At 36.1% G+C, this 23545-nt stretch overlaps 2 protein-coding genes across 3 annotated transcripts; both read left to right on the top strand.

The window, feature by feature from the left end:
- The first annotated feature begins 462 nt into the window (after positions 1–462).
- On the top strand, positions 463–2202 carry defbl1 (defensin, beta-like 1). The gene is made up of 3 exons (NM_001365230.1): positions 463–614; positions 1654–1777; positions 1925–2202. The coding sequence occupies exons 1-3, from the start codon at positions 560–562 to the stop codon at positions 1947–1949; spliced, it is 204 nt and encodes a 67-aa protein (NP_001352159.1). The 5' UTR covers positions 463–559; the 3' UTR covers positions 1950–2202.
- A 2204-nt stretch (positions 2203–4406) lies between these two features.
- Positions 4407–14084, top strand: pold3 (polymerase (DNA-directed), delta 3, accessory subunit). 2 transcript variants are annotated; one of them, XM_017493596.3, is made up of 12 exons: positions 4407–4615; positions 6417–6472; positions 6572–6674; positions 6840–6879; positions 7598–7730; positions 8405–8660; positions 10056–10128; positions 10210–10384; positions 10615–10724; positions 10854–10933; positions 11432–11507; positions 13566–14084. In XM_017493596.3, the coding sequence occupies exons 1-12, from the start codon at positions 4514–4516 to the stop codon at positions 13775–13777; spliced, it is 1416 nt and encodes a 471-aa protein (XP_017349085.1). In that variant the 5' UTR covers positions 4407–4513; the 3' UTR covers positions 13778–14084. The 2 variants fall into 2 exon arrangements, with proteins under 2 accessions (XP_017349085.1, XP_053543794.1); XM_053687819.1 differs by having other exon boundaries at positions 6382–6472.
- The last annotated feature ends 9461 nt before the right edge of the window (positions 14085–23545 follow it).

Raw genomic sequence — 23545 nt, 5'->3', positions numbered from 1 at the left:
TCAAACACATGCTGTCTGTGTGGCAAGAAAACTTTTTCCCCCTAACCTGTTCTTGGAGAATATTGATAAAAATAGTTTAAAGGTTAGAGACTTTGGCAAAGAACCAACAGGTCAAGGATTCAAGCCTCACCAATAAGCTTCTCTGAACATTCTGTTCTTTGAGAAAATGTATCCAGAATTGTAAATGTGCAAATAAATCTATTCAGTCATCTATTATAATGGACTGTCTGAATCTTTGAGATTTTGCAAATGCTTACATGAAAATTGGAACCATCATGACTACTCTGCATGTGTTTGAGATCAGCTCTTTTCACCACTATGATAATTTGTTGCAGCCCCTGTCGTGTGACATACTGCTATAAATCCCTCTCACAGTGGGCTTAATGAATGTGATTAAGAACAGCACTGCTATTCATGCAGCTGCATAATGCAATTTTGACCTGGTCATCCAAATCTAAGTCACCTCATTAGATTCACTCCTCCCTCCTGAATACTGCAAAATAAAACAGTCTAACCAGAATATTAGGCTGATTGGAGTATTACTATATGAAGAGCAAGCATGAAACCTCAGTGTACACTACTTCTGGTCCTGCTGGTCATCTTAGCACTGCACTGTGAGTTTTGTTAACATGCTTTGGCTTTACTTTAATACACAAGTTTATGTCTATATATATATATATATATATATATATATATATATATATATATATATATATATATATATATATATATATATATATATCATACATGCTTTGTATAGTTTTGTGTTGCTGTGGGTAAAAATTCAAATGAAATACAGTAAGGGGCAGGATATTATTTCTGTGGTTACTATTTCTGCTACTATTACTGCTACTGCTACTACTACTACTACTAATAATAATAGTGATAGCATTTAATGTTTAATGCACATTTCAGGGTATCCAAGGACACTGTAATCTGTACAGCATACTATAGATTAGCTTAGATCATAAAAAGAATGTTATCATTTACATTATACCACAGCACTGTTGAGTTCTTAAATCTGAAAGTGTGGATTAATTTTCTGTAACAGTAGTTCTGACATTAGTCCCAGCTGTAATTCACATGGACTTATAGGTTATTACTTCTATAGTAAAAGCTTATACACAAAGATTTCTACAATCCAATAATAAACAGATTATTTAACAAGAAAATGTATCTTCAGTTTTCATATCATAATAAACTTTCAATAATGAATGATGTTTATCTAACATTTTTGGTTACAGGTGTCAGAGCTTTACAGTTTTAATATGCTTTACAGTTTCTTAGTCACATGACAAGTTACATTTTCTTGTATCAAGAGATAGAATACAGAAAGGCTGGTGAGGGAACGACTACGAAAAATGTTAGTGATAACAGGCATTAACATGTCTCATGGATCTTCCAAATCATTAAATGTATAAAACATTTTATTCAATAATAAATTAAAAATGGCAATTTCTGGCAAAATCATTGTGGAATAAGAGGAATCAAATGCCTGGGGACATGCAGGTATAGAAAATGAATCCACTTTGGGGTGGTAACAGTAACTCCACTCAATGTGGATTATATTCATATAACAGCATGTCCCCAGGTTTTTTACTCCTTATTTGTGCTCTGTCCATAAGGGTACAAATTAATGTTATTTGATTTAAGCTAAAGGAAATGAAGCTGTGTCATTCCCTTGGAGCTGTGCTGCCCTCAGTGGAGTTTGCAGACAAGGTGCATGTCTGCCTTCAGAACTCTACTTCGGACCATTAGGCTGTGGGAAGGGATCTTTGTGAGTGTCTTATTTATGATAGTCCTATTCATTATGAACATTATCCGTATCATAAAGCTCATGTTTACGTTATAAGTAATGCTACCGTTTCCATGCACTTCCTTGCACCATGCATTGTGAGTATTTTTTTTGTTTTTTTGTTTCCAGATGCTGCGTGTCATATTTCCTTTGACTGCTGAAAATTAAATTAGAATGGGGTGGTACCTGAAGTGCTGCTCATCATGTGAATTTAATAACAACCAATCCTGGAATAAACAAGCTTTTAAAAGGAACCAAATGTGTGTGTGAATGCATATTATCATTTGCAGCAGCTACTATTAATGTTATATGGTATTATTGATTTATTAATAGGTCATGCTTCATACATTCCAAATTAAGTCTGAGTAACATTCCAGTATTCAAAAACCATGTCATTTTCATTGTGTATTGTATTAAATGCTTATATGAAAAAAATGTGTGATATGTAATATCATGGAAAGCTGCATGACATGCAATGGAGTTATATTGCATTCAGAACTTTATATATTTTTTGATAAGCCTCACAGCCTATTAACACTTTAACTAGCATCACATCAATCAATCAGAGCAGTTTTTCTAGAAAAACACTATTGTATTTAAAGCTAAATTCATTTGAACTTTAAATCAAACAAAAACCTTCCTGATTTCCCACTGAAGCTAAGCAGGGTTGAGCCTGGCCAGTACCTGGATGGGAGACCTCCTGGGGAAAACTAAGGTTGCTGTTGGAAGTGGTAAGTAAGTAAGGCTAGCAGGGGGCGCTCACCCTGTGGTCTGCATGGGAACGAATGCCTCAGTATAGTGACGGGGACATATACTGTAAAAACAGCACCGTCTTTTGGATGAGGCGTTAAACCGAGCTCCTGACTTGCTGCGGTCATTAAAAATCCCAGGACACATTGTGAAAGAGTAGGGGTATAACCCTGGTCCTGGTGAAATTCTCCCATTGGACCTTCTCTATCATGGTCCCCTAATAACCCCCATCTCTGAATTGGCAACATCACTCTCTCCTCTCCACTAACACCTGGTGTGTGGTGGGTGTTCTGGCACACTATGGCTGCTGTCGCATCCTCCAGGTGGATGCTACACACTAGTGTTGGTTGAGGAGACCCCCCCCCCCATATTATATAAGGCGCTTTGAGTGTCTAGAAAAGTGCTATATAAATGTAACTGTAACTAAAACTACTGTGAATACTGCTAATGTGAACTTTTAGTAGATGAACAATGCAAAAATAAAACCCCACAAACTTTAACTAAATGACAATAATAAATAAGTGCCAGCTGTTGGACAATAATATTTTAGAGTTTTTAATTCAACAGATTCTGTAGGCTACTGGAATATCATGTGTCCTGGAATTCATACATCATATGTAAAACGGGGACAAAATACATGCCAGCAAATGGGAATATTCGTCTAAAGTCAAAGATTACAGACAGAAAGAGAAGGAGAAGTCTGTTACTCAACACCACAAAACTATGGCTTCAGCACTTAACATAGTAATACATTATCTCCTGTGACCAAGCCTCTGCAAAAAACCAACCAAATAAAGAAATAATTTTGCACAGAGTTGTGGAATTTTTGTCAGGCCTGTTGTACATAATAGAACGGTGAATATGACATATAATCTGAATCCCTGAACAATATGAAAGCATAATATGTGCTAGTGAGTTGCATTTTTACATTCTACATAGCCTACAGATGTGTTTATGTTTAGAGGAAAACAAAGAATGTGTTAAAACTCTTTGTAATTATAATATTACTTTTAATTATTATAATTATAATGATTAGAATATATCTAATGTTTAGTGTCAATACAAGTGGGTCAGTATTCTTGGAGGCCATCTCACAGGATGTTGTGTCTCAAAAATTTTTTTAGATAGTGGAAAAGTTCATTACACATAAAGTGACATATTTCAAGCCTTTTTTGCTTTAATGTGAATGATTACAGCTTACAGCTCATGGAAATCAAAAATCCAGTATCTCAAAATATTAGAATAAAGACTTTATAATTCAGAAATGTCAACTTTCTGAAAATTACGTTTATTTATACACTCAGTACTTGGTCGGGGCTCCTTTTGCATGAATTATATATATATATATATATATATATATATATATATATATATATATATATATATATATATATATATATATATATATATATCTTGTCGCGGTGTCGCAGTATCTCTGGGAAATTTTCTGCTGGGAAACTTTGGACCCTGGCATTCATATGGATGTCACTTTGACATGTACCACCTACCAAATATTGTTGCATGTACACCCATCCATGGCAACAGTATTCCCTAATGTCAGTGGTCTCTTTCAGAAGGATAATGTGCCCTGCCACACTGCAAAAACTGTTCAGGAATGGTTTGAGGAACATGACAAAGAGTTCAAGGTGTTGACTTCGCCTCCAAATTCCCCAGATCTAATCGAGTATCTGTGGGTTGTGTTGGACAAACATGTCTGATTCATAGAGGCTCCACCTCACAACTGACAGGCCCTAAGGATCTTACGGTAACATTTTGGGGTCAGATGCCTAGCACACTTTCAGAGAGCTTGTGGAGTCCATGACTCACAAGGCGGATTTGCACAATATTAGGCAGGCATTTGAAATAGTTGAGAGTGTCTGGCCGCCGGGTTTACTACGGAGCTGGCAACACTGGTCTCCGTACGACTACCCACGTGATCGGAAGTAAATAAAGTTCCCGCGTTGTTCCATGCAGCGAAGAGTGTGTTTCCAGGGTGATCAACGTTGCGCCGCCATGGATGAGCTTTATTTAGACAACATTGACGAATATGTTAACGATCAGAATAAAATTGTAAGTTCCACACGGACATTTTTACGCGTATGATCGCTTTTCGTTTGGAATAGTAAACGTCCATTTATTAGCCTAACACTATGGAGGAAAAAAACAACTAGCTAGCACTGCAGTGAAGTGTGTTAAATCCGCGAGATCTGACAGATAAGTGAACTTCATCTTAGTTATTTATTTGAAATTTGCAAGGAGGGAAGCATGTATTTAATTTAGATAATTGCGTTACTAGCTTCTCTGCATATGCGGACATAACTAGTTGTCTAGAGATGTGTGTCTTCGGTGGCGCCGTTTTTCTACGTTCTTGCATGTGTTTTACATCAAATAGTCCAAGGGATAGGGTATTCACTAGTGTAATTTTTTTGGGTGTTACTCGTATGTTTCTCATGTGTGCTTTTCTGAATCTGTTATATTATTATAGATTTAATCAGTTGTAATACATAGCCCTAGAATGGCTAGAATTTAAAAAATGGTTGAGACAAGACGATGCTGAATGTGAGCATGCGCAGTCGTCTGTAACGACAGAAAGCGTTCTTGTGGATTGGATTAAACGCTGTGGGGAATGTTTATTAGTGTTTTTTTGTGTACATGTCCAATATCAGTTTCTGCAGTTTTTCCATTAAGCTTTAAAATACAACTGAATGGATAACCATCCTATTTTGCTTTAGTAGTGTTTATGTAACTCTATGGACAATACGTTGTTATCCCCCCCATTGTGGGTTATGTGTGTTTGTGTTGTGTGGGGTGGGGATTAAGCATACAAATGTTCCCTTAAAAAAAGAGAAGTATTTTCATCTAGGAGTTGTTCTGTAAAACTGTTTTGTATGTGTCAAGAATATATATTGAAAAGTTCATTTCAAGAGCCACCTAATGCATATAACGTTATATAATATTTAACTTGTAATAAACATGCATGCTGTAATAGGAAAATACTCAACAACGAGGTGGTATGGTCGTGTGATTATTCTCCTATAACATGTCACAATGTTTTATTCATTTTTATTTTATTAATAAAAGAATGACGGCATATTATTTATTTTCATCGTTACATTTAACGTTGTGGAATGTCCGCGAAACAAGTTAGTTACTGTTATCACTTACATTATAGCAGATATAAAGTGTTCCTCCACCTGAATTGTTTGTTTTTACTCTTTCTTGAGGTTAATAACACAAAAAAATGACAGTTTGTCATTTTACCAAGAAACAACAAAGCATGAATTTCTCTGTTAAGAATTTCCCATGGTTGAAAACTTGAGCTGACACTAAATGCTTCCTTACGGAAAGCATCACAGTATCTGTGTTAAAATAGAGCAAGTTTTTAATCGTTTTATTAGTAATCTTGGATTATGTGGAACATCCACTGTACAAGTCCCTGTGCATGAGTTACTAAAGAAATTATAATGTATTAGAATGAATGCATTAACATAAACTTGTCATTTGCAGCTGCGTTACTGTCAGAGCTTCTGTTGTAGAAAATTAATCAACACCTGACCATGCAGAATCAAGAATTCAATAGTGCTACGGCATAATACCCTTTAATTGTACAGTGACCTTTAGCAAGAAAATATAACATGAATAATCTGTAAAGATTTTCCTCAAAAATAAAGTACAAGACATTTTATTTGGCCAATGAAATTGACATTGTCTAATATAGCCTAACCGTGAATAAACATGGTGTTGGTTCTAATACTGGTGCTAATGTTATTAAGCCATTATGATACAGACCAATTATCTTCTGCCAATAATACATTTGATTTTTTTTTTTCCCCCAGATATTAACTCAATTTCATCGATTTTGTTCAAACAGGTCACCTATAAATGGCTGAGTCTTACTCTTGGTGTCCATGTTAACACAGCTAAACAGTAAGTCTTTTTCTTTGGTGGTAATCTTAACATTTAATTTCAGCTAACTGTTGTTGTTGTTGTTGGATTGGATTTGTTGTTGGATTGGATTTGTTGCAGAATGCTGTATCACTACATAGAGCAGCGACGGAAGGAGCGGTCTGGAAACACTCTGCATGCAACTTACTTAGTCTCTGGGAAGTGCTTGGAGAACGGCAACATGGTGACACTCCTTTATGTGTTTGAATTAAGAGTTATTAGAATTACACAATTTCTTGGACAGACGTTGCTTATAGTAAACAATGAAAAAGAATACATGGTGATTAATATTTGTGCTTTCGTCAATGCAGCATAGTACATTTTATGATTTTTCTGTCATTTCCTCTAGTGTCATAAGGTGTCAGTAGTGCGTGAAGACAAGCTTGAGGGTATGGTTCTTTACGTTTTAATTTTCTACTATTCTGAAACACCAGTGTCTATAAGTGGGCATAAATTAGTGTACAGTTGAATATGCTAAACATGAACACTAGACATTTTCCACCATGTGTGTATGCTGAAAGCTCAGTGCTTTTTATTAACTCTACAGTATGTTTAATTCGTTGCATATTAAAATGACTTAATTTTAACCATTTATAGTTAAATTTAATGTTATGGACCAGCCACAAAACAAATCGGTGATAATAGGAATTAACTTTATAGCAGATATGAATGACCCTCATCAGGCTCTCTTTTTTTCTTTTATTTTTTAATTTTTTTATACACAGTCCCTGTGTACTTTTTTAACTATGGAAATGATACTAAGCCTGTAATTTGCCTTGCAACTGATGCTGCGTTGTTATTTTCCATTGAATTGTTGTTCTAACCCAAATTATTGGCTTTTTTGAGTTATTAACATTTGGAAGAGTTTTGTATTGACCACAAAAAAGGACTTTGTTTAAATTTCTTAACTATGATTGGTTGGATATATTTTTATATTCTGTGCAGTAAGCACTGGGTGATTAAATTATAAGTGTTTATTGACTTTTTTCTATCACACTGGCATTAAATATTAAGCATTAGATCATGGTGTCAGCATTAAAGTTGAAACTTTTTGTTTTGTATCTGTGAGCTGATTCCTTTGTATCCTCAATTTTTAATCATATCCAGATGTAAAATCCAAGCTGGATGTGACGATTAGCGTGCATGTGTACAGTGTTCAGAAAGCTGAGCTGAAGGACAGTGCACCGCTATACAGTACTGACTACGATGCTATGAAAGAGAACCTTAAAAACTGCAACAAGTATGTGACTTTATGACTATTTTACGATTCTGATTGGTCAGGTTTATTTTAATGCAGTTGTTGTAATAGTTATTGAAACATAGACAGCAGTTTATTCTCTATGGGATGTTTATTTAACATTTATGGAAGGAGTCTCCAGTGTGTATGCTGGACTGTTTATAGCTGCTCTAGCAATATTTATGACAGGCTTGTTTTGAGGATGTTCCGCAACATGAAAAATAGCTATAAGTGTGTAAAAATTACAGTGATACCACATGTGCAGTTGTGGATAAACACAACCTACCTAAACAAAATATAATCTATTTACAACACAAAAGAGCTATGCACGTCCATTAGTAAATAGGATTTTCTGATTTTAAATATTAAAAATGGTCACTTTTTAAAAAAAAAAAATCATTTAGAACAGTTAAAAAGAAACCTAAAAACCTGCTGTGTCATTTGGTAATCAGGTTAAATATTAACTAATCAAGCCGTTCTATTCAGTTATACAAAATGACAGATGGATTTGAAACTGGTTTGTTAATAATAAAATAACTACTAACAGGCAAAGAAAACCCTGAATTGTTGTTTTCTCAAAGCCTTAAAGCATTTAATAGACCTCTGTAATCATAATGATTATATAGAATAGATAACCTCGTCAAAGTTTTATTTTGAGAGTATTTCATTGTTCACAGGTACAGTGCAATTCGCTGTGCCGCTGCTGTACCGATATCCACAGCAGAGTTACAGAGGGCTCAAGAAATGGTCATGTCTACTGCAACTGACAAAGAGGCCAATAAACCTGTTGTCAACAACTACACAGCACCTGCATCCAAACCTACCTCCAAACAGCCAAAAGGCATCATGGGGATGTTCGCAAATAAAGCAGCTCCTAAAAGTGAAGAGCAGAGCAGAGAGGTGAAGATGGAGCAGGCTGATGATCCATCTCCTGTAAGTGAACAGTTTAGGCACACTCACCTCAAAACATCATCTGGCTCAGTAACACTGTTTTATTATACAGATCACTTCAACTGTACAGTTTGGCCTTTACCAGTCGATACCAATCTGTGGTGCTAAGGAAGAAAGATATTTAAAACTTCTATATCTGTTTTTAGCTCTGCAACATTTTCATTTTGGACTATTTTTATAGTTAGTGTGTTATACAGTGTCATAAACCACATCAGCAAGAATGCTGTAAGCTTAATTTACTTGTTAGTTACACTAATGTAGTTTTCTTTTTAACAGCTAATTTGAATTTAGTTTTTGACAAAAATTGTTATACTCATATATATTTTTATTTGGTTGTTATTATTAGCTTTAGTCTAGATTTGGATTTAGGAAAAGCTGCAGCATATTTTGGATCTGGTTGAAAGTATCACCTGACCATGCCTTAATTCCTGTATTAGCCTAACAAATGTATACTACAAAAAGCAAAAACGCTTTTCCCTACAGGATAAAACATTTAATCAAAAACATCAGTGTAATTAAAGGTTGCTAATGATTATCCAGTGTTTATCTTTATCTGACTACAAAGCATTAGTATACAGTATACACATCAATTACTTTTAGCACAGAATCACAGCTGAGCTTTTCCTGCATATAGTGCACAATACGTCACAATTCATTTTCACAATGAATGTGCAAACAAGTCGGTGGAAAAAAATTCACTGTTGTCTAATTGACCGGTTCTGTGATTTTCACCTGAGAGAACTCTTAACATGGTGAAATTTTTACAGGTTTTAAATATTAATATACTTCAGAAAATTACAGATCAAACTGAACTGAAAGCTTCTCTTTTACATGTAACTTAACCACAAACAAAGTTCTAGCATTTTAAAATCTGGTTACCCCCAAAATATTTCAAATTGCAGCATCACAAACATTTTAACAACCAGTGTCTGATTACAAACTGGATTGATCCAGCACGTAACGATCCAAAATCCTGATCAAAGCATGACATTCACTATGTGATGAAATCAGACCTCAGTCAAAAATGCTGTTCAACAATGGTCTAGATGTGCAAAGCTGATAGAAACATATCCCAGAAGACTTGCAGCTGTATTGCAGCCAAAGGTGGTTGTACCAAATATTGACCCCAGGGGGTGAATACTTGTGCAAACAACAAATGTCTGCATTTTTTTTGTTAAATTAATCTTTGTGTCATGAAAAATAGGTTAGGCCTTCAAATGTTAGACATGTCAATCAAATGGGAAAAACCCCAAACAATTAAATCCATTTCAATTCCAGTTGGAACTAGAAAATGTGGAAAAGCTCAAGTGGGTGGGGTGGGGGGATTCAAAATTCTGACATGAAATCCTCTTGTAATAATAAACATCTCCATTTCAGGCTGAAGGACAGAAAACAAAGTTGTCTTCCAAAGCTAGCGCTATGAACAATTTTTTTGGGAAATCAGCAGACAGTGAGTAATAATATCTCTATTAAAATGAGTCACCAAGCTCTCATTTCCATCACTGACCTCCATTTAATCTGTGACCTACAGAAAAGCTTGACAAAGCAGACAAAAACGTAAAAGAAAAGGCAGATGGGGGTCCAACGTCATCACTTGCAGGGAGCACAAAACAGTCTTGCAGTTCATCCAAACCTAAGCAGAACATAAAGGAGGAATTACCGAAGGTAGATGAAGTGATTAAAGATGATGCCAAAGAGACCCGGAGGTAGGCTTTACTCTCTGGAATTAACTGGTTTATTTAAGAGCATCAGGGCAATATAGGCATTTTTCATTATACGGTAAAAGAAATGTGAATCCATTCAGACATTGTTATTATTATTATTATTATTATTATTATTATTATTATTATTATTGTGTTCATATGGGTGCAGCATTTTGATTTGTGTCATTACTGCCATGATATTTCTTTAAAAAAAACAACAACCTTCTAAACAGTAAAACGAAGCGTCTAGAGCATTTGCACAGTGAAGATGAACGAGTGGAGATTCAGAAGAAAAAGAGACGGAGGATAAAAGATTCTCAGCCTGACAGCAGTGATGATGAGGGTAGGTGAAACAAATGTGTTGCAAACTGCAATTAAAACACCATTCCACCTGTACACCTGCAGGAAATTTCACAGTAGCACTTTTTCGGTGCAAACAGCCTAATTGACTGTGCTCATCCTCTCTCCTTAGTAATTCCAGATTCTCCACCTGCACCTGAACTGCAGATACCAAGTCCTGAAAAGCATGTGAAAAAGGAGCCTGTTTTACATGTAAGAATCTGAAATGTTGAACGATCAAATTTGACAACCAGTAAACCATGTTTTCTAGAAAAAGACCTTTAACAACAAAAAAATTAATATTATTGCTACTTTAATTGTAGCGTTGAAATATAAGCTGAAACTTTAATTTTTCCACACCAACCTTTGGTTGTTTTCATTGTTCCCCTAAGTTTCTTCCTGATTGGTTGGGTGATGAAGCACTTGATGTTATTTAGCATTTTTCTGAAAACAAACTTTTTTTTGACAGCACTTGGGCAGTACAGTAACAAACCCAAATTTATTTTCATACATTTTGTATAAATGTAGCTCTGTAAAGTTCTCATGAGATTTAAACGATCAGCCCTGTAGTTGTATTTGTGTAAGTTGTCCCTTAGTTTATTCTCTTTAACTGATTTTCCTCAAACCATCCTTTATTATTGTAATGTAGTCTGAAAACAGTGTAAGTAATGCGCCCTGAATTGCTGGTGTGTCTTCTGTTATTTACTGCAGAGCTCTGAGGGCAGGAGGAGGAAGAGGAGACGGGTATTAAAGTCCCGGACATTTATGGACGATGAAGGCTGTATTGGTACGTAACGGTAATTTTTTTAATGTATTTGTAATTTAACAAATTACCTGAAACTCAAAAAAAAAATAAAAGTACTGTAATATAAATGCTGTTACTAGAGAATAATCAACAAGGTGTAATGAAGTGGAGATACTCTTAATACCCCAACCTTGATTATTTCTCAATAACATAAGTCCCAAAGTGTTTTATTCCTCTTATACCACAGCAATTTGGTAATTACAATTTTTTATTTATTAAAGAATGACACGCCACACTTAATTGTATAGTTACATTTAATGTTGTAGAACATCTGCGAGACAAGTTAGCTCATGTTATCGCTTGCTTTATTGCAGTTACAAACAGTCATTCCCCTGCCAGTGTCTCTCTCTCTCTCTCTCTCTCTCTCTCTCTCTCTCTCTCTCTCTCTCTCTCTCTCTCTCTCTCGAAGTTAATAAGACCAACAGAACAACAGCTCAGCTTATCATGTTACTTAGAAACTGTAAATCTCCTCTGCCCTGAAGACTTTCTTGTGGTGGAAAACTTAACATAAACTTAATATAAACCTATTATTTGCAGCTGCAATGCTTACAGACAGAGGTTGCAGGAAATCATTATCCGTCACGCTGATGGACGGGGTTGTAAAAATTTCATCAGTCATCAAAATTTCATCACAGTAACTAGTTAACTAAATTTTTCACACTTGGCTAGCTGTCTACTTCAACAATCAGAGTATGTTTGATTGTGTGATAGAAATTGTCACTTAATAGTATTTTGATGTATATATCTGGAGTAGAAACACTTGCATACAGTACTGTGCATATGCACAGTAGTCTTGGGCATATGCAAAGAAATGCTGTAGAGCAAAGATGCCTTCAAACATAATGAAATGAAATGTTGCTACGTTAAAAAATTGTATAAAGAGCAGTAAACAGAAATAAATGAAACAACGTTTATTTGGTGTGATGACCATTTGCTTTAAAAACCTTAGTAGTAGTCTTGGGTACAATGTGTGCAGTTTTATAAGGAAATGAGCTGTAAATTTTATTGAGCATTTTGCAGAACCAGCCACGGTTCTTCTGGAGACTTTGACTTTTGCACTTGTTTCTTATTTTTGCAGGAAAACCCAGTAGCCTCTCTTACGTAATATGCTGCTTTCTTTACTGACATACAAACATTTTACTGTAACATTTAATTTTGTGCAGGAAAACGAACATGTTTTTTTGTACTGACTTGATAATGTAGCAGTCATAAAAAAAAATCTATAACAAAGTTTATACAAAAAAAAAAAAAAAGGATGCCTAAGCCTTTTGCATAGTACTGTAGTTGTGTTCTTTAGCTGGAGCAGGCCCTACACACAATGCTAGCTTTTCTGGGTTCATATCACACACACTGCTGGCATTTCTGAGTTTTTTGAAAGACGTTTAGCCAGATGATAAATATTTAATCTGTCCATTCAAATCGAGAGGTTATAGCCCCAGGTTTTTTGCATTTACGGCCAGTGGTTTTGGTGGTTTTTGACTTGAAAAGTTTGCTACAGATGTACGTGTTCCGTCCCAAAATTCTCACTCTTAGCCCGGTGCACAGCACAAAGCCATTTTTTTCTCACAAGAAAATGAGTAAAACTTCAAGTACAGATGTTTGCATGATTTTTTTTTTTGTGCTTTTATGGATACTGCAGTGAATATGATGTGTACTTGCTGCCATTGTTCACTACCTCACAAGTTTTGAAACTAGTACATACTCTTCTGCATTCATAAACATGGAAGTGTGCAGTTCCACCTCTAGCAGTGGTACTAAATGAGAGCATGCAGTGTGATTTTCTGCCAGTAAAGTGCTGCTAGAGTAGTTCTGTTGTTCTGTGTCTGTGGTGGAAGACAAATTGAATGGAATGGCTAGTGCTTATTTTATATATCCGTCAATGCTTTGTAAAATTAGGTTAATGATGGAAAATGTTTGGTTAAACAAACCCCTTGGTAAGATCTGCTGTTCTAGAAAATGAATCGATACATTCTGACCAATCAGAATTAAGAATTCAACGGCTCTGTGGTATAATTGGGTTTCCATCTGTTTTTAATTTAGTGACAGAGAAAGGCTACGAGAGTGAATCTTACTCTGAGAGTGAAGACGAATCCAAGGCTCAACCTTCTGAGGATTCAAGCTCAGTCAAGCAGCCACTCTCAAGGTTGGATGAGGAGAAAAAGGTCAAAGAGAAAAGTCAGAAGAAGGCTCCTTCTGCTACAAATAAAACAACAAAACAGGCATCTATCACAGGCTTTTTCCAGAAGAAATGAACTTCTTACGTGGGATTTCTGTCTGTGTTCCACTGTGACCTTCCAATACTTTTATGACCGGATATTTATTGTACTGGACTTCAGTACAATAACAAACCAATGGGTGTGCCTGTAAAGCTTATCAGGTGTTTTGATCATTAGTCCGTTTATAGAGGAAACCTCCGAGGTGCTGGGATACCTGTATGTGAAAGATTTTCGTCTGGGATTATTCTTGAATATCCATCACCGAACATCCTCTGTGTACTGAGTGACGTTCTTTGTTATGCTGAATATTAAATATTAAAAATATGAAACTTTAAACAATAAACTTTGTCATATTATCTCTTCTGTTTCTACTTACACCATCCTCACTATCCTTTTCATGCTCACTTCAGTTGTTTTCTGTACTTTTTGGGACTCATTGTTGAATTTTTGTGCATGTGTAGTTCCTAATGATGATCTAATTAGTTCAGAAAGCTTGTTTTTGGTTTATTGGCTTTTTTTTTTTTTGCCAGAGTCATGCTTGCCAAAGGGTTTTTCACATTTCTATTTAACGTCAGTCTCTAGCACAGTTCTTGGCTTCAGTTCAGGAGATTGTGATTTATTCAAACAAAACTGACAGTTTGGGATGGCATAGATCTGGAAATGTGTAATGAAGTGCCTCTGATCTGCTGCCATGTATGTGAATTTGAGCTTTTCATGCCAACCAGAACTTTTCCTCCTACCTTCTTTTCTCCCTGGCAGCCTCTAAACTTTATTTTTATAGAGTTTAGTCAGCGATTATTAAAGGTTAATGCTGTTTTAAAAGGACACTTAAGCCAAAAATGAAATGTACACCAAATGTAGTTAATCATCCAGACTCTTAGGTTTTGTACTGGTGTTAGAATGTTGATGCTCAGTACAGGAAGCTTATAGCCTCCAGTTTAGCACTGTATAAATTGTGCTGCCTCAGAAATCAGTTTGCAACAGTAATAGTATTTGCATTAACTACACAAATCTTCAAATTATGAAGATAAGATAATACTTAATTATTCCCAGACAGAGAAATTTGGGTGTCTGATGAGGAACTGGGGTAGAAAAGTGATTCTGCTTCAAGACAGAGCCTTCATTTTTCATTAATCACTTTTCCTTATACTTTTCCTAATGGGCTCTGTACCGGTTGATATTCAACTGGCTTATCCATTCAGATGAGCCTCGGCTTTAAGGTGAGGTAAATTCAGGCTGATTTATATCTAGTCCATATCTTTCCTTCACACACATTAACTCAGGCTTTCCCCCCCACCAGCTAAATGAAATTATATGTTCCCAAAGTCAGTTTAAGACTGTCCATGACATGAATGTTACACAATTGACATTGGATTTGACCCCCACATTTTATTTTGTAGATGATGAGCCCACAAGATGGCTCCACACTGCCATTTTGGGCTGAGCCCAGCAGGGTGACATGGCTGGCCTCGAGTACAGTTGTGTTACAAAGTGTTTTCAGGCCTGTGACTTCTTTTTTTTTTAACCACATTTTTATAGATGCCAGTGTGTCACACAGTGCCAGAAACCACATACGGAATTCTGACATACTGAACTATTCCAAAGCACTAGTAAAACTACATCAGCTGTGGGGCAGTGATATAATGATTAAGTCTTGAGCTCTTGATCAGGAGGTTGTGAGTTCAAGTCTCAGAACTGCTAAGCTGTAACTGTTGGGTCTTTAACTTGTGAACTTCTTAATTGTATCCTGTCTCAGTTATAATCACTTCAAATTATACAAAAGCATCTGCTAAATGTAAAAGTTTAAATCCCACATTTCAAAACTCAACAGAAACATGTTTATTTCATTGTTTCTGTCAACTTGGTCTGTGACCACCTCATTATCTCAAATGTATTAAGTTTGATCAAGACTTTAAGCTAGGCCCACTTTGTACATCACGTCGTGTTATATATAGCCGAAAAGCTTGTTTCTGCCTGTATATGCCACTTGTTCTGTCATCTTTTATCATTAGGACATGCTTGTCAGTACTAAAACCTGATTTTAGATGACTTGCATTCATGGTCATTCCTATCCCTAACTACAAGGATATTACATAGGAATATCCTGAAATGCTGATCATTTGTGAATTAGAACTTATGTGAAAACGTATAAAAAGAATTGTATTCCCTTGTTTAAACAATAATGAAGATATTCCAACAAACTGCAAAAGCCTTTCTAGATTAAAATTTATTAGTAGTAATAACTAAAGTTTATAAAGCAAAGATATACACCGATCATAACAATAAAACCACTGTCCAGTGAAGTGAATAATGTTGATTATCTTGTTATAATGGCACCTGTCAAGAGGTGGGATATATTAGGCAGCAAGTGAACAATCAATTCTCAAGTTAATGTGTTGGAAGAAGGAAAAATGGGCAAGTGTAACGATCTGAGCGAGTTTGAGAAGGGACAATTAAGAAGGCTAGACAACTGGGTCTGAGCATATCCAAAACAGCAGGTCTTGTGGGGTTTTCCTGGTATGCAGGGGTTAGGACCTAGCAAAAGTGGTCCAAGGAAGGACAACCCTAACCCCGGCAACAGGGTCATGGGCATCCAAGGCTCACTGATGTGTGTGGGGAGTGAAGGCTAGCCTGTCTGGTCCAATCTTACAGAATAGCTACTTTAGCAAGGTTTCAGAACACAGTACATCACAGCTTGCTGTGTATGGGGCTGCGTAGCTGCAGACCTGTCAGTGTGCCCATGCTGACCCCTGTCCATCGCCAAAAGCACCTACAGTGGGCATGTGAGCATCAGAACTGGACCATGGAGCAATGGAAGAAGGTAGCCTGGCATCACGTGGATGGCTGGGTGCGTGTGCGTCGCTTACCTTGGTGAAGAGATGGCACCAGGATGCACTATGGGAAGAAGACAAGCCAACAGAGGCAATGTGATGTTCTAAGCAATGCTCTGCTGGGAAGCTGTGTGTCCTGGCATTCATGTGGACGTTACTAGTGACATGTACCACCTACCTAAACATTATTGCAGACCAAGTACACCCCTTCATGGCAATGGTATTCCTTAATGTCAGTGGCCTCATTCAGCAGGATAATACACCATGCTACACTGCAAAACTGTTCAGGAATGGTTTGAGGAACATGACCATGAGTTCAAGGTGTTGACTTGGCCACCAAATTCCCCAGATCTCAATTAGATTGAGCATCAGTGGGATGTGCTGGACAGAGAAGTCTGATCCATGGAGGCCTCACCTTGCAACTTAGAGGACTTCTGCCACCAACGTCTTGATGCCAGATATCACATCACACCTTCAGAGCTCTTGTGGAGTCCATGCCTCAACTGGTCAGAGCTATTTTGGCTGCACAAGGAGGACCCACACAATATTAGGCAGGTGGTTTTAATGTTATGGCTGATGTGATGGTGTATTTATCTGCTGCTAATAATGTGACCAAACAGGCTGTAACATGTAAAAGCCTTCTCCTGAGAGCATCTTCACAGTGAAATAAACATTTTAATTCTAACAACAACCAAATATGAGCTTTTTTTTGGGGGGGGGGGGGTTATGTATAAAAAAACGTATGCACATATAATTAAATTAGGTCTTAATTGGCATAGCCTAAATAAATGCAAATATCTGAGGAAAAAAGATGAATTGGAAAATGTAATATCTTAGCACAATGGCAACATTGTAGCCTATGAGGTTTATCCAAGGTGCCTTGAAAGCCTTGAAAGCTTTACATAATACTCCAACTTGACATGAATTATACTCATCTATGGAGAATAATGACCAGGATAAACTAGATTAATTATGATTTGTTGTTTATGAGCTGGATTACACTTTTGAGTCACTTTGGATAAAAGAGCTTACCAACTGAGACAACCCTTTACGTGTTTTTGTGGGGGTCAAATGTGATCACATGTGAACAGTTGCATTTCCCGATGTTATCCACTGAAATTGCATGGGAAAGTTGTCAAGTAGTTAGAGTGGTGCTTGAAAGTTTGTGAACCCTTTTTAATTTCTATATTTTTGCATGAATATGTTCGAAGACATCATCACACAAGTCCTAAAAATAGATAAAGAGAACCCAATTAAACAAATGAAGAAAATTATCCAATATTACATATCTGTGAGTGGCAAAAGTATGTGAAGCTTTGTTTCAGTATCTGGTGTGACCCCTTCATGGAGCAATAACTGCAACCTGTTCGTTTGCAGTAACTGTTCATCAGTCCTGCATATCGGCTTGGTTGGTTTTTTGCCCGTTCCTCAGTACAGAACAGATCCAACTCTGGGATGTTTGTGGATTTCCTCATATGAACTGCTTGCTTCAGGTCCTTCCACAACATTTCTGTGGAATTAACTTTATTCTTCTTTTGGTGGAATGACTTCGCTGGTATAATTCAGAATTCATTGTTCCATTAGTGATGGCAAGTTGTCCAAGACCAGATACAGTAAAACAGGCTTAAACCATAATACTACCAACAGCATATTTCACAGATGGGACAAGGTTCTTATGCTGGAACGCAGTGTTTTCCTTTCTCCACACATAACCCTTCTTTAAACCAGAAATTCTATTTTGATCTCATCAATCCAGAAAATATTGTTCCAATAGCCTTCGGGCTTGTCCACATAATCTTTAGCAAACTGCAGAGGGGAAGCAATGTTCTTTTTGGAGAGCAATGCCTTTCTCCTTGCAACCCTGCCATGCACACCACTGTTGTTCAGTGTTCTCCTGATGGTGGGCTCATGAACATTAACGTTAGCCAATGTGAGCACGGCCTTTAGTTGTTTAGAAGTTACCCTGGGTTCCTTTGTGACCTCACGGATTATTACACGTCTTGTTCTTGGAGTGATCTTTGTTGGTCCACCACTCCTGGGGAGGGTAAAAATGGTCTTAAATTTCCTCCATTTGTACACAATGTGACTGACTGTGGATTGGTGGAGTCCAAACTCTTTAGAGATGGTTTTGTAAACTTTTCAGCCTCATGAGCATCAACAACTCTTTTTCTGAGGTCCTCAAAAAACTCCTTTGTTCGTGGCATTATACACTTCGACAAACATGTGTTGTGAGGATCAGACTTTGATAGATCCCTGTTCTTTAAATAAAACAGGACGTTCAAAACGTTCAAACCTGATTGTCTTTCCATTGATTGAAAACACCTGACTCTAATTTCACCTTCAAATTAACTGCTAATCCGAGAGGTTCACATACTTTTTCCACTCACAGATATGTAATATTGGATCATTTTCCTCAATAAATAAATGACGTATAATAGTTATGTCTCATTTCTTTAATTTTGTTTTCATTGTCTACGTATAGGATTTGTGTGAAACTATGATGTTTTAGGTCATATTTATGCAGATATATAGAAAATCCTAAAGGGTTTACAAACTTTCAAGCACCACCGTATGTCAACATGTCACATGGGAAAAATAATTACTAATATGAGATCATCACATCTAAACAATTAAATCATATTCCATACGATGTGAAGATTTAACATGTATAAATAAATAAAGTGTGAAAAAATCACATGAAAATAAAAAGACGTGGTAAGTCCACTACATGTGAAAAATGTGTCTAAAAATGTGTTGATTTTACTCATGTACATCCCCTGGCACTTAGAGTATGTTCACCCGGCTTTTTTACTTCGTAGTAAATAAACAAAGCATATACTTGACACACAACAAATTTAGTTTAATAGCTGAACATTCTGGCTTTGTGAAACATGTTTCAAACCTTAAACTAGTTAAATGAAATTAGTTTAATTAATGCTATCTTTTTTTTCCTAGATCAAGTAGAGTAACAAATATGGAATCACTCAAAGTTGAGGAAAAAATTATGCAATCACCTTGTAATTTGTGTTTCTAAAACAAATACCAGCACAAGTTTAAAAATGCAAATTAGTCTGCAGTCAAAAGAGAGTGCTTACAGACCTTAAAAGAGTGCTTACAGACCTTAACCTTGGACTTTTTGAAAGGAAACATGGCCCCAACAAGAGAGTTGTCAATTGAAACAATGGAAAGGATTATAAAACTCCTTTGAGACGGAAATCCAACACGGAGTGTAGCAAAATATATTTTTCCCAGTCAGCTGTATCTAAAATTTGGTGCAAGTATAAACAAAATGGGAAGGTTATAAAAGGAAAACATATAGGTAGACCAAGGAAGACGCAAAACTCAAAGCAATATACCTTGAAGATGCATAGAAAATAGAAAATGCACAACAAAACAAATCTGATGAATGAAATGGGATTTACATATAGAAAAACCAAATGAAAACCAGCACTAACACCTAAACAGAAGAAAATCAGGCTACAGTGGGCTAAAGAGAAGCAATCATGGAGTGTGGATGATTGGATGAAAGTGATGAATCAGAAATCTGCATTGACCAAGGAGATGATGCTGGAACTTTTGTCTGGTGCCATTCTGATGAAACATATAAAGATGACTGCCTTAAGAAAACAAATCTCATTTCCCCACTCATTTATGATATGGGGTTTCATGTCAGGTAAAGGACCAAGGGAGACCTCAACAGTCAATGAACAGGTCTACGTTGAAATTTTGGACACTTTTCTCATTCCATCAATAGAAAATAGGTTTGGTGGTGATGATGTCATTTTTCAGCATGATAATCCATCTTGCCACAGAGCAAAAAAATGTTAAAGCTTTTCTTCAGGAAAGTCATATCAACTGAATGACATAGCCAGCAAACAGTCTGGATCTCAAGTGAAAATTTATGGTGGGAAAAAAAAAAGTAGGTCCATGACAAGGCTCCATCCCAACAGCTATTCAAGAAAGTTGGAACCAGCTTGATGGAGAATATTGTTTTTCATTAGTGAACTCCATGCCTCAAAGAATGTCATAAAAGCCCAAGGAGGCACAATAAAGTATCACTAATTGTGATTTTTTTTTTGTTGATGATTCCGTAATTGTTTCCTCTACTTGACTTGGAAAATAATTTGCCATTAATTTAAACAATTTAATTTAATTTGTTTGAGGTATGTTTCATGAAGCCAGCATGTCCAGCTATTAAACCAAAATTGTTTTGTGTCATATCTATGATTTGTTTATTTGCTATAAAGTAAAAAAGCCAGGTGAGCATCCTTTAAGTGTGGTGATTCCGTAATTTTTACCTAGTGGTTGTACATATGTGAAGTTCCATGTGACTTTTCTCTGATGGATCACTGTTCTCATCCAAAGCTTACACCACAATATCCACAAAACCTGCTGCATGCAGAGGTAACATGCGTGAGGTGCCTGCTCTGGATCACTCATTGTTCTGTTGTTTAAAACATGAGGTGCCGCTGTGTCTCGGAGAAAATCTGTTGCTCAATCGCATGGCTATCATCGGAAAAATAAGCTGGGCTACTTCAAAGTGCTTGTGACTTGGCATTGTGGTGTGTGAGCATGATTAACTGTTTCCAGGTTTGTGTTCAAAGGTGTATTTGCACACAGGTCGAGCTGGTTCACATCTCCTGATCTTAAATTAGAAATCAAAACAGAAATATGTCAGAAACAGTCCTGTCATAAAATACATATACTGTGTGGCAAACAAAGAGACCTCATTGCATCCCTTTAATAAGTATTTGACTAATTCTTTAGAGAAAAATCAATTAATATAGTGTTTCAAGTATCACATGGTTAGCAAATTTAAAGATTTATAAAACTTTACACTATGAATTTTAAAGTGATTCATTTAATTTTGTCCAAAATGCATGTTTTGTTCTATTCAGTGCTTCTGCCCAGTGTATGAGTTCAGCTTAGCTCTCTTCCTGTTGCCCAGCTACACAGATGTGGAATGCTTTTTTTCAGTCCAGGTGGAATAAATCAATAGGCATTTTAAAAAAAATATATCAAGTGAATCCACATTATTAAATTCAAACTGACCTCAGGCTATCTGCAAACCCATTAAATATGAAAGTGTATTACTGCAGTAGATGCTACAATGCAATTTTGATCAAAATATAACCTACATTAGCATCTTGGTATATCTGTAGTGTATCTGTAGTTCTTGGGTATTTTATCTTATTAAATATACTCCATGTTTTGGAATAATTCTCATATATTTACAGTTAATTCTTCATGGCTTTTTTCCAGATTGGTGTATTAATGTGCCTTTACCATAATTACTTTTTTTTTTGTTAATCTAACCTTTTATAGTTAAAGCCCTTTGAAAAAACAAAATCAAAGTGAAATGTGCTATATAAATAAAGATGATGATTATGTGAGGAATAAAACACTTGGGGTTGTGCTGTTATAGGAAAATAATGTATCATAGGGTGGTGTCATGCAGCCCAACAAAAAACAACTTTATTACTGTTACCAACATTCAAAAGTGTGTATTCCTCTTATAATACAGCAATTTGTCAATGCTATCTTTTTAAAGAATGTCCGTTTTTCTCCATTTAGGGTTACATTTAATGTTGAGGAACATCACGTTCCTGTTAACAAGTATATTATTGTAACTATAAACCAACCTTTTGAAATTAACTACAGTTAATTTTAATTTTAGCTAATTTTACTAAATACAATTTAAAAAATTACTGTCTCTCCATTATCTAAACTTATAAAAACCAATTACTCCATGTTTCGTATTTATATAACTGAACTTGCTTGATTGAGGATCCTTGTTTTTGCTAGACAGCAGTGTTTGTCTTTTAACACCAACAAAACAATAATAAAATACTAATAGAATTAAATGTTGCTTTGTAATAAAAATATTAATAAAACACTATTAATAAACACTGAGTTAGGATTAATTCCTAAAATCTTCCTCTCATTCTGCACAAGCAAATCTGTTAAGTAAATCATTGTATACTGATTGAAAACAGATTTTTATTTTATTTTATTATTTTTAAAAAAAAATTTGTACACATGGTATACTGACTTTGTGATGTAATCACATTTGGCTTGAGGAAGATTTCTCTTTGTTCAAATTGGAAATATGTATGACATGGCTTGGAAATGTGGGAGCATATCTTACTTCTGGGATTCTGGGAGTGCAGTGTCACAGGCTATTTTGGGGTGTGCGTGGGAGGGTGCTCGATCTCCACATCTGGAATAATCTTTGCAAATCAGAAGGTCAGAGGTACTTCACCGTTTTGGATCAAGAAGTGAAGTTTTTAGATGGTTTATGAATATCATCAAACAATGTGCATGCAAGTTCTGATTGCACCTCAAACACTTCGGTTCTCATTCATCAATGTGTCAGTGTGAGTAGCACGCCCATTCATCATGATCCTTTTGATATGACATTTATGTGGAAATTGTGGGTTGTTTTTCATGCTTTTCCTGGCAGAGGCTAAACAAACGACTTTCACTCATTTTAGTACAATTAAGCCACTAATTTGCAGTAGAACTGACAACACTTTTTTATATATCCAACCAAACCTTCCAAATTTTCCCTATCACTTTATTAAATTTGAGCGGTCTTCTGTGACCCTCTAACAGTGGGGATCACTATGAAGTGTTCCTGACATGTAGCTCACTTCCGTCTGTACTTCCTTGGCATGAATCTGATCACCAGCTGAAACGATCAGGGCCTGGCTTAATTAAGCAGAGTGAGAGAAGGTAACCAAAACAGCACTCTTAAAAGATTTCGGAAGTATTTTGATGACATTCATTTGAGGATTCCTAGAACACCTTAATCGGCTATAAAAGCAAACACATCCGAGTTAATTGCTTTATAACCCCGGTTTAGCGCCCTTTGAGTCAGAAGGCCATCTAATTGATTTGCAATGCTTCAGTTCCTCGATGTCTGTGAGGCACTACAGAGTTCAGCAGCTCAGGGCCAGAATTTTTACATAGA

Source organism: Ictalurus punctatus, chromosome 18 (assembly GCF_001660625.3).
Source record: "Ictalurus punctatus breed USDA103 chromosome 18, Coco_2.0, whole genome shotgun sequence".
Classification (NCBI taxonomy): Eukaryota; Metazoa; Chordata; class Actinopteri; order Siluriformes; family Ictaluridae; genus Ictalurus; species Ictalurus punctatus.
The sequence above is the reverse complement of the archived record's forward strand: the minus strand, read 5'-3'. Positions and strand labels throughout refer to the sequence as shown.

Coding starts and splice junctions, on each gene's coding strand:
- defbl1 (NM_001365230.1), top strand. CDS start 560: ATGAAACCTCAGTGTACACTACTTCTGGTCCTGCTGGTCATCTTAGCA. Junction 615..1,653: donor GGTCATCTTAGCACTGCACT/GTGAGTTTTGTT, acceptor ATTTGATTTAAG/CTAAAGGAAATGAAGCTGTG. Junction 1,778..1,924: donor GGCTGTGGGAAGGGATCTTT/GTGAGTGTCTTA, acceptor TTTTGTTTCCAG/ATGCTGCGTGTCATATTTCC.
- pold3 (XM_017493596.3), top strand. CDS start 4,514: ATGCAGCGAAGAGTGTGTTTCCAGGGTGATCAACGTTGCGCCGCCATG. Junction 6,675..6,839: donor GCTTGGAGAACGGCAACATG/GTGACACTCCTT, acceptor CATTTCCTCTAG/TGTCATAAGGTGTCAGTAGT. Junction 8,661..10,055: donor AGGCTGATGATCCATCTCCT/GTAAGTGAACAG, acceptor TCTCCATTTCAG/GCTGAAGGACAGAAAACAAA.